This window comes from Crinia signifera, chromosome 1 (genome assembly GCF_055691185.1).
Source record: "Crinia signifera chromosome 1, ASM5569118v1, whole genome shotgun sequence".
Taxonomy (NCBI): Eukaryota; Metazoa; Chordata; class Amphibia; order Anura; family Myobatrachidae; genus Crinia; species Crinia signifera.
This window is the reverse complement of record NC_139217.1, coordinates 145,045,354-145,061,804: the sequence shown is the minus strand read 5'-3', so window position 1 is coordinate 145,061,804 and position 16,451 is coordinate 145,045,354. Positions and strand designations below refer to the sequence as shown.

Sequence of the window (16,451 nt, the reverse complement as noted above, 5' to 3'; positions counted from 1 at the left end):
TATCTAAGTGATGGAATGCCAGCTACTTCCTGTCACTGGAGGATATCTCAGAACAAATCTCTGCCAGGGCTGTATGCCAGCGTGGGTGGTTTACATATGTGAAAAAGAATGATTTAGCAAGAGCTTTGATTTTATGCCAAGAATGAAACTTGAAAAAAAAAAATAGCTCTATACAGTGAAAATTTAAAGTTTAACATACGCAGTTCCTAATACAACATTTATCTATCAGTTATTAACATTAATCATTTATTGCCATATGTTGCTGAATTAAATGTGTATAGGTGTTGTATTCAAATGTCAAAATAATATTTTTAAATTACAAAATAATGATGCGCTCATGTCAACTGATGAACAGAAAACTTTTTAAAAATGTACCAGAATATACTTTACACACCTCGTAAATGCCCCTTTTTAGGTGAGACAGTAACAATTTGGGGCGGACTGGCCCACCTTCATGATTATAATGGGAACCATGGGGCTAGCATTGCCTCCTGATGGCCTTGAGGTCAATTCCCACTTAGGCCAATTTGGGTTCAGTTTATAAGTTCTCATTGTGTTTGTCGGTGTTCTCCTCCTGCACTCCATAAACAAACTGGAAGGTCAAATGGTTGCTGGCAATAAATTAACCATAGTGTCCATGTGATAAAGTGTAGATTGTAAGCTCCACTTTGGCAGGGACTCATGTGAATGACTAAAATATTGTCTTTGAAATATTAGAACTCTCCCTACTGTGCATACAAACTGGGTACTAGGACCCAGGAAAGTCTGTCCTGCAGTGTGCTGTACTACTGTGCCATTTGGCTGCAGCCATCTTGTAGATCCTTACTTAGTACACTAATGGGCTCATTTACCATTGAAAATTGGCGGCCAATTCCCCAAAAACCCCATTTAGAGGAAATATTCAGTACCTCCAGAATATACAGTATGACTGGGTGCTTCAGCAGGAATCTCCAATACTGTACCTGCTGAGATCTCTTCTGTCCGGCCTGCAGCCGCATCCCACATAGGTTTTTATAGGGGATGCTATGCTGCCCAGTGTACCAATATTCGGAATGCTTCACATACTGGATAAATGGTCTCGAAGCTACTGCCATTCTGAAATGGAGGTAGCTCATTGTAGTCTATGGGCTGCTTACCACAGCTTTGGCAAGGCAGCATTGAATTGCAATAGCAAGGGGTCAGCACTGATCACGAATGCACAGACCACCAGGCTGAGCACATTGCAGGGATGGCCTCCATTTGGTGTTCCTCTCCCTGTCTGTGCTCATCCTGCCTTTAGGATCACATACTGTGATGCAAATCTTGGAAAGATCCTGCCGGATCACATTATATATGCGATCATTACTAAAAGGGCCCCTATGACTGCCACTTACTACACACATACAGTACTAATCATTAGATATACTAATCACATATGTATTGACATATGTGATTAGCATTGCAATGGATGTCGCCCAATTAAAGCTGTCCTTGTGAATTCTGGGATTCAGCCCCAGGAGTCCCTCCGTGTGTACACAGAGCATCTTGGAGCCTGATGATAAAAATAAAAAGTGAAAAGAAGTCCATAGACTAAGGTAATGCCAGCAAAAGCGCGTGTTACCAACCGCACCTAAGCCCTGGAATGAATCACATTCTGTAGTTTGTTATGTACGTAAAATACAGGCAAAACCTAAAAACATCCGTTTTCAGGGTTTGGATTGCACTTTTCCTGTAGTATGTCCTTCCCTGTATAAGAGGAAGTAACAGAGTTAGTCCCGCACACCAGCCAAAGGCCACTCCTTATTGGCTGGTGGACAGGACTAACCCCTGCCATGTGGGAGGAGCCGCAAATGTAGACAAGCATTCAGGCATCTTTAGCAGATGTGTATGTGTAAATTAATGTAGTATGTAATAAAGTTATACTGTTCATGGGTGTATGTGTTTTATTTAACTATTTGTCATGTTGTAGAACTACAAGACCCAGCGGGCCCTTTAATGCCCCACATGCTGGGACTTGTGGTTCCACAACAGGCTTGCTGGGACTTGTAGTTGCACAGCATTACACATTTGTTTCATCTATTATTAACCATTTATCAGCCTGGTGCCCACCACCCCAGGGGCACTGGGGACAGCCCCTGGCTTCAGCCTAGGCAGGGGTAACTCTGGAGGGGGGAACCCTTTTATTGGGGGGGGGTCCCCACTCCTCTAGGGTCCCTGCATTGGCTGACCAGCTACAGAGATGAATGCTTTGGCCGGAGGAACTTGCATAAAAAGTTTCCCCCAGCTGTGGTTACCCTGTAGGCTGTTCGGGCCCAGTGCTGGTTGCCAAAATACGGGGGAACCCTACTCAAGTTGTCCCCGGTATTTTGGGAACCAGGACCGGACCTTGAGCCTGATGCTGGTTTAGAAATTCTGGAGCTCTCCTAAGATTTTTGTCCCCTGAAATATGAAAACCAGGTGACATTGGAGCATTATGGTTATGCTCAGGAGGGGGGACCCCATGCCATATTATTTATTTTTTTTAAATTTTGACTTTTTACACATTTTTATGGACAGTCGTGACTCTGTCACATTCTCAGTCTGCTCTACCGAGAATTTGCAGGTGGGATTCAATGTCCCACCGAGAATTTGCAGACGGGATTCAATGTCCCACCTGCCGCAGGATAAGAAGGGGGCGTGGCCTTGAGCTGTGGCCGGGAATCGGCAAACTGCAGCCGGGAGCTCGTTTATTCCTGGCCTTTCTCAGCAGAACGAGCCCGACTGCTTGTAAAGTCAGGCTTGTTCTGCCGAGATACAGCAGAATAACACAGACAGTCAGATAGAGGTCTATGCACCATGTTTGTCTATCGTGTTATCAGGCACTTGAAACATTTTGTCACATACACAATCCTCCAGCCACCGTTAACCTAATTAATTTTCCAAAATTCAATATTTCCTTCCCTGCATCTGGATTCCCATGAACAGACACTACATCACTGTTAGTGACAATGACAGTCATCTTACTTAATTAAATGTGTCTATTGTGTTTACGAAACCATAAGGCAAGAATCATTTACGCTGTTATCTGTGGCTTACTTGGGATTTTACAGAGGTTTTACACCAGCAGTTGCCAGTTTCCACTCTGAAATTGCTTTTATGCTTTTGGCATGCTGCTGCTGCTTCTTTTATTGGCACAATACAGAAAGCCACAGATCTGGAAAGTAATGTAATCATTTTGAAAAACTGTGTTCCAGGGATAAAGGTTGAGGGGGGCAAGATGCTATCTCTAGCAGAGAAATGTTATGTCTTGTCATCATATATATACCACATTGACATTGTTCATTTATCCTCACTGAGGAAGAAATGTGTCCTAACTATGCAATAACCAGCGCCAACGTACCAGACATTGGGTCACGGTGCAACTTATAATTTACAACGAATATTTATTTCCTCCACTAAAAACCTAATTCCTCCTCGAGTGCTGGCTGCCGCAGCATCGCCCTACTGCATAAAAATAAGTAAAATCAATCGGTTTAACGCTGGTATTGATAAGGAAGGCAGAGAAGACAAAAGCACACCAAAATAATTAATCACAGGCTGCTGCTGCCCATGAAAAATTACTACTGTCAGCAGGTAACACCAACCAGTCCTGGAAACAGTAATTTCATATAATCATTACTAACTGGCTGGTAGCCAGTATTAAGTCATGGCATGGTGAGGAAAGGAGAGAATAATACCATTGTGCAGAATTAATTAAGCTTCCATATAGACTTGGGATCAGACCTTGTGTCCCAACTGAAAGACAAAGCTGTCGAAGTCAGAGTACATGACCCTAGTTCAAATTCTGCTGCTTGCTGTTGCTAAGTTCTGTTTTTCTTAATGTCTACAGTAACTCTTGCAAGTTTTATTTGACAATTGAATTCAAATTATAAAGATTAAATTACACTTTGGAAAAATACTGTAGCAAGAATAACATTATCTACAAGCCAAAGAAAATGTGTTTTATTTCCTCTTAATAAAAGCAGGAAGAGTTCCACACTTAATCTTCATGAAATTGAATCTATCCCGCCTTATCTTTGTCATCTAGCGAGGCAGGCACAAAAAGACAAATGTGCATATGGATTATACAGTATTAAGACCGATTTGATGTCATTATAACACTGTGACATTAGAATAACACTGTGGGTTAGAATAGGTGGATGAAGTTCAGATTTTAAAAGCTGGTTTCTATGAAATAAATTCACATCTATGAAATATAGAACAACGTAATGGCTGAATAGACCATGTAGTGAATTAAACATGATAGGAGGGGTGTGGCTATTCAAGAGCATGTGACTTAAGGAGCCTATGGGTTAGTGGTAGATGTTCTGTCAGTTGATATTATTAGAGCAGGAAAAGGAGGAGTCTGCCTCTTTTTCCTCAGAAAGTTTCCCACCCTCCCTTCCCTGTTTTTCGGCTATGGGTGGTTATTGAATTGCGTTAGCTGATTGGCGGAAAAGAACGGCTTGTTGATCATTTTGAGATGTTTCCCTAAGTTATTTTGCAGCGTATTTGGTGTTGTTTCGGTGCGCTCGCCTCTCATTGGCTTAGGCCTTTCGCTAGACCACCCGCCCCGGGGGTAGCGAACCCACCCGGATGGGTGGGCAGTGAATGGGGAGGTGGGGAGGATACCGCTTTTCTGAGTTAGACCGAATAGCGTATGCTTTTTTGGGGTGGAGTTTAGTACATAGCCGTTCTTTCTGGCCACCATTAAAATAAATTAACTAATTAAACTAAACTAAAATTAGCTTAAAAATTTATAAATAAATATCAGCTGACAATTTCTGCCAAACCCAAGTCTCTGTGTCTTTATTTCTGATTAAAGTGGTTAAGCTTAAGGTTGTTATCATACACATGCTTGAGGTCACACATCTGCTATTACAATGTTTATGAATATACACTAAATTATTGAGTATAATACCTCTATGAAATGATGTCAGTAATCGACTATTTAGGAATGTACAGCAAAATGTATTAATCTCTCTTCCATTGCTCCAGCTGTACTACTCCAATCCTTAAATCCCCTCACTGGCTCCCTAACTCCTCTAGAATCCAATTATATCTCCTCTCCAACTCCCTTCTATATCTCTGTCCTCATCCCCTCTCATTTTCTCAAAACCTACACTTTTCCTTACTTTCCAACCTAAACCTTTCCTCTCCAATGGTAACCACTTCTCACACCTACCTTCAAGACCTCTCTATTTCTGCCCCAAATTATGGAACTCTCCCAAACCTCTACTCCATCATACTCTCCAGCACAACTCAGCTATTCACCATAACCTACCACACAACCTTTATTACCTCCATCTCCTCTTGTCTTAACTGTTCTCCCTCTACACTGCCTGCATTCGTGGGCAGGACTTTTACAACCTGTGTCTCACATCTGACTTGCACATCCTCGGTCTTGCATGGATTGTGATTTATACATGCTCAGTCTACCTGGTAGTCAACAGGAACTCCAGCAAGGAAGTAGTGTTTAGTTGCAGTGAAACTACAGATCACTGCCCTCATATATGCCACTAGGAATGGCTGATACTGGTATAATGGATTACTATGGATTACTATGGAAGCATTGAACACTATCAGAGGTTATTTTTATAACTAGTCCTAAGATCGTTGGAATAGTCCCATGTATACAGCTGTGTAGGTACGACTTTTTTTTTTTAGAGTATGAGGTGAGTCAATAAATTGGTCCCTCAGGACATCACATAAGACATTCTGCAAAAGATATTGGAATTAAAGTATTCAATAAGGGTAGTCTATTGTGTAACAGATTGCTTTGTGCACTAATAATTTGCTAATTATACAGAGTTCTGTGAGAGCAGTGTGGTAAGTCAGAGAGCAGCAAAACTAGAGACAAGAGCTTCAGGGCAAGGATATAAAAGTTATTTTAAATTGGGTACATTATGTTTCATTTGCTTTAATATACATATTAAAGTAATCCCAACATGATGGAATCTTTTGTCTTTTTGTTTCAAATCAATTGTAGGTTTGTATTTTAATTTAATTTTATAGTGAAACACAGAATGATTAAACTTTATATATCTATTTTACTATGAAAAGAACTGGCAGAGAACAGTCACGAATAAAGGTTTAGCAAAATAATGACATAATTGAAAAAGCAAAGGAAAAACTTTCCTAATTAAATTAGATGTTTGCGCTGAAAGGTCAGGTCAGCAATATCTGTGTGTTACAGTTTTGTAAACAATCATCCAATGAAGCATAGGAATTCTACAATTTAAATAATTAGTATGCAAATAATGTACAGTATGTTTACTTTGCTCGCTTAGAGAAAAGAAAGGAAAACACATCAAGCAAGTCCAAGATATTTGGATTAACTGATCTTTGCAAAAAGACAGTTGTGTTTTTTTTCTTAGTTAATAGCTCCAGAAACTTGATTTAATACAGACATGTAGTTTAATGCTTTAAACAAACCATAACAGTTGATCTAATCCAATAACCCTATGCCTTACTGTACTTATAAGTTATGTGTATATATGCATATCTGTCAGTGAAGGATATTATGCATCCCTTGTATATGTTGACATTTTCCCAAATATAATTAGTGTGCATATTACTTTAAGTTTAAATATGTGCACAGCTCCATTCACTAAAATGCATCCATATTTGTGAGCCTTTTTTTGGGCTAAGGGCTGGCTTCACAGTTAGGCTGTGCAGCAGTGGCGGAACTATAGCACCGCAGACCCCGCGGTCGCGGGGAGGCGCTGAGAAAATATGGGCGCCGGGGGTCTGCGGATCTACGTTACGCCGCTGCCGGAACCTGCCGCCTCTTTGCCCGTGACCGCAGATTTACTCAGTGGCCTCCTATAGCATCCTTAAAAATGGTCTGCTATTAGGGGCAGCCATTTTGTGAGGGTCAGTTTTCAATAGCAGCTGCAGGAGCCAGGAGGAGAGGAATATGAGCAGCGCTGGCCGGGACCGCAGACCTGACCGTCGGGGGACGCACGCACGGCGGAGGGGTAAGGCAGGGTTGGGGGGGAGGGGGGAGCTTTACTTGGTGGGGGGGTGTTGTGTGTGGGGGGGGGGGGGGGTCGTGTGCGGCGGGGGGGAGCAAAAACCATAGTTACGCCACTGCTGTGCAGACAGGTGGCTACCCTTAATATGCTGTATAGTGAAGCGAATGCGACTACAAAATCTTGTGGCCAGTTGTGATACCTGCTAGGATTTTGGACTAGGCGACACCATACTTGATTGTGCTATTACAACAATCACAAGATGTGTGCAGACTCTGGTGTGGTTCAATATAAGGGTTGTTTTGTGAACCTTTTACAATCTTAGAAGAATAATGCCAGCTTAGATGCTGCCAAGGCCTCCAAGGGCATTGTGAGAAAGTCTTCCATACTTATAGCAATTGGGTGAGGGGCATGCTATTTAGACTAATTTGCTTAGCTATATGCACCTCATACATGAGCTGCATCTTAAATTTAAGATGTCGACTTGCTATCATTATGACAAGGACTTTCATAAGAAACAGAATGGTCAAAATACAATGTCCTTTTTGTGTAACATGTGGAAATCTATCTAGAGGTTACTCAGCAGGTCAGGTTCCGAACAGAACGTGCCACAGATGGAAACCCCAATGGCACCATCCCAATATTGTTGACTCAGAAGGGGGAATGTTTCCTTTTAATGCCAAAAGCTGTGATTGAGGTGTGGCATTTCATTTTATTCACTTTCCACTCTTACACCTCATGGAGGAGGAGGGGAGTTAGGAATCGCTGAGCATCCAAAATGTTTCCTCATTATCAACCCATCTGTGCCTTGTTCTTGGTTCAGGCATTGCCCCATGTACTTAAAGTACCAAATAAATTGCTTTACAGGCAGGGATGTTTTCATTTCCCAGACATTACCATGTTAGCCCACAAACATATGTGCTTCCCTGTAATGTTGGATGTTGCTCATAAGTACAGGAATAGAAAAGATGCATAAGGCACATTTATTAATGGGAGATGTTTTGAGCAAGTGTGAGTTCCTTCTTGCTTCACTCAATACATCATATGGTTACCTCATTTGAGTAAACATTGCAAGGGCTGCAGGGAGAAGGATTGGCACAGATAACTGACTGAGGGACTAGTAGATTTTATAGTCACTGATGAACAGGCTTTCTCCTTTGAAAAATAAAATCACATTTTAGAGGTCTTATAAGCCATATATCTGATTATGACTACAGTAATGTGAAGCAATGTAAATCTGAAATTCACATTACAACCTAATTATCTGCAATATAACCAAAACATTTTATTAATTTGCTAATTAGAAATTTAAAGGCATTGACTGCAACGTAACTCTGCTATCAAATCCTCTGTAAGATGGAGAAAATTTCAGAATAGTGAATATTATTTTTTATAAGGTAGATTTCAGGGAAATATAAAAAAAAATTCTTTGCTCTTCTACTTATTTACTAAATGATTTATGATAGTCCCTAAATCCTTTTGTTTATTGCCTAGGCAATTCAATGTGCTTATTAGTGCTTGATTTTCCTCAAGGCTTAACACACTTGTATGGATGATATATAAAAAAATATTTTAAGGTCAAATGAACCAGGGTAGGGAACCTGATTAAAAGTGGTTGTGCAAAATAAACATAGGCCAGGTCAGGAACAGAGCAAAGGTCAAGACAGGTGAAGCTCGTATATAGTCAAAGGTCAGACAGTGTTGGAACACAGAATATAAGATTCCTATAACTTGATAATGTTTTCCATTATTGATCAATACAATAATGAAAATCACTTTAACTACCCTCACCTGATGTAATAAAAACCTATAACAAAACACAGACACAGTAAGTTGCACTCTAATGCCACAGTTTTCAGTAACTAAAATATATTCCATACAGGTTGACAAAAAACATTGCAGCTCTAATCTAGCTCAAAAAACTATTAACAAATAGGGTGAGGGGCCGATCTAGTGGTAATGGTTCCCATAGGCACACCAGTAATAGCCTCCCCTCCACTTAATTTGTTTGGTTATGTCTCATTTGTTGATTGGCAGTTTAATATAATATACTACTAAAATAAGCCATGAGCTACTGTATGACACGTAAATAGCTCATATATAGATACTAAATAGGACAGCTTACAGGGGCAGTCTGTACATGCCCATGTATTCAATGTATGCAGAATTGCCACGTGCCTTAGAAAGTGCGGCCATTTTCAACTATTTTCCGCTGATGCAAATTTTACTTTTTAACAAAATGGCCGCACTGAATAGGTATGTCCGTGTTTTTCAACTAGCCAAAAAATACAGACATCATTGAATACCCCCCTATATGTGGAAAGTTAATGGCACTGTATTGGCATTGTGACCAACAAGCTACCACACTTGCTCTTCGTGAATAGAAAACAAAAATCTACATTTCCTTTATAATACTAAAAAGCTTCCCATATCTTAAATACCTAAATAGCTAAATCCTTTCTAGAATACCTACATTGATCAGGAGTCAGACCATTTAATTTCTTGGAATAAACACTCATTACCATATCAAACCATACAAGAAATGTAATTATTGTTACACAACTTACACTGCACTTCCCATTTCATTCATTCAGTTTAGGTAATTTAGGGGCCTTTTTATTAAAGGAATATAACCATATCTAATAAGGGATTACTTTGCCTTAGAAACAATTCCAAGCAGTCATATTGTGAGAGCAGATAATCAGTTCAGTGTCTACAGAACTGCAAGACTGTATTTTTAGTGATGTCATTGGTTCCTAATCAACTGATTAACTGCATGGCCATGGATTTTAGTTCACCTCAGAAAATGACATTGCGTTTTAATATAAATAAAGGTTAATCAATACAACAGTATTTGCAATCAAGCCAGTAAAAATAATTTCCTTGTTAGCCTTACAACACCCTACGTTTAACCTTGAGGTGGTAGAATTCTAAAGTACTGACTTGTTTTCGTGTATTTCATGTATCATAAAAGAGGAAGAGTACAATTAAAGCTAAAATAATTGAAAACCATCTATATATAATTGCAGCATGTCTAGCTGTTTTAATTGGATGGCAGATTGTCTACACTAGCAGATGTGGCCTTGATCCTGTAATGTAAATGACATATATTAGGAAATTGTTGAAAGACGAAATGGTGATCTTTATTTTGTTTACGAACAGTTCTCTCTTAACAGAAGAAAATAGTTTTAGACTGTAGTGTGAGTATTGGAATGTAAATGGCTTTATTATATAGACTGAATGCGGGACGTTAGCAAGAAAACTCTTCTGGATTGGGATTTTTATTTTCCACCAAAAGCAAACACATCTGTTTCATATTCACCTCATAAAAAGTCAGCCAATGCTCTTTTACTAAATGTTAAAAGAATTTCCTGCATTTCCTATTGACATTAGAATTTGGTGAAGGTATTTTATCTTCCTGCTATAGTTACTGTGATGATCCAAATAAAATGTATTCTCAGTGGCCTGCATTGCCATCATTTATATAAATGTAAAAGTACAGTACATTGATACATGTTAATATAACATATGGCACTGATTCTACAGTTTAGTTTGAGAACTACTGAACTACAAAAATAAATGAAAAACAGTAAAACTCATAAATAGCTGTTTAATCCATTATACATGATACTTGATATTTTGTATAATGTCGGTGAGAAGTAATAAAAAAGTCTATTTTAAAAAATATAATAAAAATACTGTAATAATCATCATAATAACCAGTGGGACATGGCAAATTTAGCATAAATAAAAGCTATATTCGTCCTCTATGTTGGCTTTTTGGTTCTTTCTGAATATATTTTTAATGTACTGTATATATTTTCATTTTAATGAAAATTGAGATGTGAAGCCCAACATTTACTCATTCTGAGAAAAGAGAAATACATGGGGGGACATTTACTAAGGGGAGTTCTATTTCTCATGGGATTTTGCTAATCAGTTACTATCTATTATCTTCTAGAACAGGGCTGGGCAATTGCGGCCCTCCAGATGTTGAGGAACTACACATCCCAGGATGCTTTGCATTAGTTTTGCTATGTGGCCATGCTGAAACTGGTGCAAGGCATGCTGGGATGTGTAGTTCCTCAACATCTGGAGGGCCGCAATTGCCCAGCCCTGTTTTAGAAGGTGCTAAATAAATAAGAAGTAAGATTCTGATTGGTTACCCATTACAACATCCCATGTGATATAGAACTCCCAACTTAGTAAATTACCCATGTATTTCTCTTTTTCTACAAATGAACATGTCTAGGAAGCCCAAATATGCCATGTGAGATAATTGGTCACACACCAATTTAGTACACTGCTGCTTTAATGTTGTTTGCTGGGGTGATCCCTACACTCAGTGTTCTACGCATTTCTAGGTCTCCAATCTATGAAATTATGCACTTTCAGGTAGAAAAAAAACATTCTGGGATCATGGGAATCTTGTGCACTATGGGCCGGATTCGGAGTTGCAAGCAAAAAAAAAAAAAAGCCCACAAATGATAAAACCATGTTACACTGCAGGCTGATATACTGTAACTTGAGCAGTAGGCTGGCTTCCTCCATACCTTATTGCGTATGTGGTAGACATACCTCCAAGCATCCCCATACCCAGGGCTGGATTAAACTTTGGTGGGGCCGTGGCATTTAAGACAGGGGGAGGGGGATGGGGTGATTGCAATCTTAGCTTTAAAAGGGAAGTCCTGTTAGAGAGGATTTTATCCCTCCTGGAATTGGGCCATGTTGGGCTGCATGGATTATGTATATTAAATTTACGCTGCACTTATACCAGCATTTTGCACTTTTCACAAACTGTTGGTACAGAAGAAAAGGGCTTTTGCCCTTGAAATGGAACGTCGACTTGATGAGACTGTTACATTAATGCTGTATCTTCTAATACACCTGCTTTGATGCATAAGCCCATGGACTGATGCTTTTTCTTTGTTCGGATGGTATGAATGGAGGAATCCTTTGTATTTATATACTGTGTGTATGTGAGTGTGTGTGTGTGTGTGTGTGTATATATATATATATATATATATATATATATATATATATATATCCCCACTGGAGGATGGATGCCAGGTTGCTTATCTGATACATATGTTATCATGGCTGTATAATTCCTGATGATGGTCTACTACAGACCGAAACGTCACGTTACTTCACGTCACGGTGGATGGTATGTCTTCCTTGATATAAATAAATTGACTTTTTGATACCTTGACCTTGGTGAGTGCCCATTTCACCCACGATATGTCTTGATGTTAATTCATCTGTTGGAGCACCCCCCTGTTTTGATTGAATTATACTGAGTGCGGACACTATATATACAATCTACCTACTCCTCACCTCTATGAGATGAAGTACCGCTAGTAACCATTAGAGGCCACTCGGTGGACAAAATTACTTCTTAACAGAAAGTGAAAGCAAAGTGATCTGTTTCAAATATGCAGGATATGGAGAGAGGGAGCTGTGAACACAGAGATTGGAGGTAGGAGCAGATAGGGACTAAGCCATAATTTTGACAAGATATTAGCTAGTGTACAATAATATAGCCAACGTTTTAAATACAGTAGGTAACAATGCAAAACAGTAACTTCAAGCCCAGCATTAGTTCAAATACTTCTTATGATGATGGGCCTGATTCACCATGTATTGCATATGCTAAGATGCTTGTTTATGTACTCTATAATCGAGTGCTGCCGATCCCTTTTGGTGCCTTATAAATAAGGAATAATAAATAAATAAGTTTGCACCATCTGAATGATACATTCTGTATTCTACTTCCAATAATGCACCATGGGCCTGAATCAGACGAGGTTGCAATAATAATTATAACAATAATAATAGTGACTTATTCTTAAATAACCTTTGTAGTGTAATTTGTAGTTTTCTTGCACTCATGGACTTCAGTGAATGGTATAGTACATGCTGTACGTAAAGTAAACCCTTTTGTATTACTTTTAATTATTTATTAGCAGAAAACTTTGTGTTTTCCTGGGGATTCTTGGATGTTCCCTTCCACAATAACTTATATTGCACAGCTATAAAGTGCATTTTTCAATAATAGAAATGAGTGAATGGGAACCGCTACACATTTATTGGACTGTGTTGCTTCCCTTCAGTGTAGTTATGTCGTGAATATTGCTGCACAGATCTATTTTCCTTTTGTCAACATACCTCTTAAAGCAATGAGCAGCGGTGAGCACCCAGCAGCTGCTGATGAGAGTAGCTCCACATAACAGCCTTCCGTCACTGTGAGAAGATTTCAGCCGCAGAGCTACCTGCCAGGGCCAACCGCCTCTATGTGGAAAGAAATAATGGTATCTCATTAAACTAGATGAAAATACTGTCCTGGAAGATCAGACTGTGGGTAAGATTGTATATAATCAACAGTTTGGAGACAGGTGAGAAATATGTGCAGTTGTATAGAGGTGTATACTTCCCTAGAGGATCTCTAATCCCTGATTTAGGCCCACTGCAATGCTCCCTATAGTAATGAGAATGTTAGAGTATAAGCTTGTTTTATTAAGTTATGTTTCTATTCTATATGTAGAATAAAGCAAGAGTGAATGGGTGCATGCCCCTGCCTATGATGCACATGGAATATAATGGGTGCTTGGAGTGGATGGGGTTAAGGGCCGGGGTATGGAGTTATGAAGTCAACATTTAGAATGTCCACATTGTGAAAGTCTCCAGACATTTTTAAGGTTAGGTGTAGGGTCAGCGTGTGGTCAAAGTATACGGCAAATCATATTGTCAATATGCCGATTGTTGACATTTATTGTGCCAACATACATATACTGTAAGTATATGCCTAAAAATGTAGTCTTGTCACAATATAAGAACGTCTACATACCTTTGCTCTAAAAATTATCCACCATCTTTGAAATTGTTATTTTATTACATCATGGAATTACTTTACAAAGTTATTCAATGGTTCTATTCCATTGACCAATACAACATACTCTGTATTTGACTTCTTAGTTGTACCTGTACTTATACAGCATGGCTGAATTATTATGGGGCACATTTGCTAATCAGCAAAAACATTTGTGTTTACTGGATGGAAATAGTGCAATCATCGGTCATCAGTAATGCAGAGTGTCACTGGCAGAAGTCATCAGGGCCATTTCTAGGGGGATACGGATGGTGCTCAGTACACAGCGGATTTGCCCTGTGGGTGCACCAGCCACATCCACCTGTTTGTCCACCTATATGCCTTGCTGCAGTGCCACCCACTGTAATGTATAACAGGTGTGGTGCACTTTGCTCCTTTTCTTTCCTGGATGCACCGCTGCTAATATACATGACAGTAGGTAGCACCAGAGATGCAGCCCACATGTGCTCTGCCCCCCTTTCTCCTCATCGCCTGTCTGGGAGTGATGACATGAAGTCTCTCCAAAGGGAATTCCGCCGGGCAAAGGAACCATTGTGTGGCTGGCTGCTGCTGCTGGCCACAACAAAGGTAAGCATCAGGGGAAGGATAATGTGAAGGTGGCAGTACAGTATAAGTGGCTCTACTGTGCAGTGTAATGTGTATAAATGGGCTGTACGGTGTGTTGTAATGTGTTTAAGGGATACTACTGCATGGTGTATTTTGTATAAGGGACATGACTGTGTGGTGTAATATGTATAAGGAGCACTACTGTGACTAAGGGACTTATTCTAGTTCACTCTTTCTGACAAAATCCTTCTTAGATGGACAAAACCATGTGCACTGCAGGGGGGCAGATGTAAAATGTGCAGAGAGAATTAGATTTGGGTGAGTTATTTTGTTTCTGTGCAGGGTAAATACTGGCTGCTTTATTTAACCACTGCAATATATATCTCACTTTGAAGTAAAACCCCACCCAAATCCAACTCTCTCTGCACAAGTAACATCACCCCACCTGCAGTGCACATGGTTTTGTCTATCTAAGAAGTAATTTGTCAGAAAGAGTGAACTAGAATAAGGCCCTAAGAGACAATTCTGTGCAGAGTAGGTCTCCTCTGACATACCAGGGCCATAAATATTGGTTTTCAAGTTGTGACACTGCCCATGGTGCAGTACCCAGGGGGTGCCACTATCACTACCCCATGTCAAGTGCATCTGACTTGCAGGGTGCATGGAATGGCACCCTGTAACACAATCTGGAGTTTTCTTAGGATGCACTGGAACTCCCGTTTCTGCTGGCAACAGCTGCCGCACAACGTCAATGCTATGTCATCTCTCCACCTGAACATTAAGAATTGTAGCCCTTCTACAAAAAATTGGTTTGTTAAAAATTGTGGAATTTTGACTCAGTACAGTACTCTGAGTTTTAATTAAAATGAAGTAGTGGCAGCAGGTCATAGCAGTGTAGACTGGCCCGTTTCGCGCGCTGCCATGGCTTAATAAATAGATCTCTAAACGTCATTATAAGATGTTATGTTTACAGCATGCTACAGTATGCTACACTACATAAAGGACAATAGACCAAAAGACAATTCCACAATTCAAGCGAAATTCACGTAAACAATTTTGTAATTTGCTATTAGTTGGGTATTATTGTGCTATTGAACATGCAGTGAGGCGCATGTTAGTGTAATTTGTCCATTTTGCCCACAAAGGACTCACTACAGTAAAATATTTGCCTGTTCTTTGTATATTATTAGGGAAATAAAACACAATGGTGCTACAGTATGTCTACATCACAGAAGTAAATCCTTGAGTTGATCTACAAATTTACTTACCGTAAGGAATTTCTGCCACCAATAATACGTTTAGGGCGCCGATTTACTAACCGCAAGCCACAAACAAGGGATGATTCTATGAATGAAGCATAAGTATTAATCATATAGAATACATATGTCTGGTTTCATATATTCATTTCAAAATCAGGATAATTAATAACTAAAACATATTCAAATAGAATGACATACTGCATAGAAACATGTGTAAAGATCACTTTAAGATGAGGAAATCCCCATTAGAAACTCCAAGGAGTATAAGGTTATGGAAAGAGCTGACAGTTCATGCTTATAATCACATTCATGTAAGCCGAGAACCATGGCATCCATTCATGTTTTCTCAGCTTCCCCACGGCAAAACCCTACAGTGCCAGTATTGCTTGGACATGATACGGATAGTTAACACATACAATGTAATATAAGTCTTAACTGTCTACAACAAATTGTCATGAATTCAAAACAAAAATGTATATAATTTTATATGAATATACAGCTAATTCTATAAATGGCTATTTATTTGTTTATTTATATGTATTTTTTGCATTTGAACCCTTTGAGTGTCAACATCTCTATTATTATTATAATTTTATTTATAAGGCGCCACAAGTGTTTCGCAGCGCCGTACAAAGGAACAATACAGGGAGACATGAGCGATAGGCTAAAAATGCCAATGGTGCACACTTTTGTTATATCATTTAAAAAAAAACACCTTATATTTCCTACATAAGAGAAACATCACAGGTCATTATGATGAATAAAAATGTTTGCTTGGCAATTGTC

At 39.3% G+C, this 16,451-nt stretch overlaps 1 protein-coding gene across 5 annotated transcripts in view; it reads right to left on the bottom strand.

Moving 5' to 3' along the window:
* Nucleotides 1-16,451, bottom strand: part of PRSS12 (serine protease 12) — a 164,596-nt gene that overhangs the window by 13,796 nt on the left and 134,349 nt on the right. For all 5 annotated transcript variants that reach the window (XM_083174465.1, XM_083174466.1, XM_083174464.1 and 2 more), the window contains 2 exons: nucleotides 15,675-15,750; nucleotides 13,140-13,262 (listed from right to left, as the gene is read on the bottom strand). In XM_083174465.1, coding sequence (XP_083030591.1) covers nucleotides 13,140-13,262; nucleotides 15,675-15,750 — 199 coding nt within the window. The remainder of the gene's footprint in view (nucleotides 1-13,139; nucleotides 13,263-15,674; nucleotides 15,751-16,451) is intronic.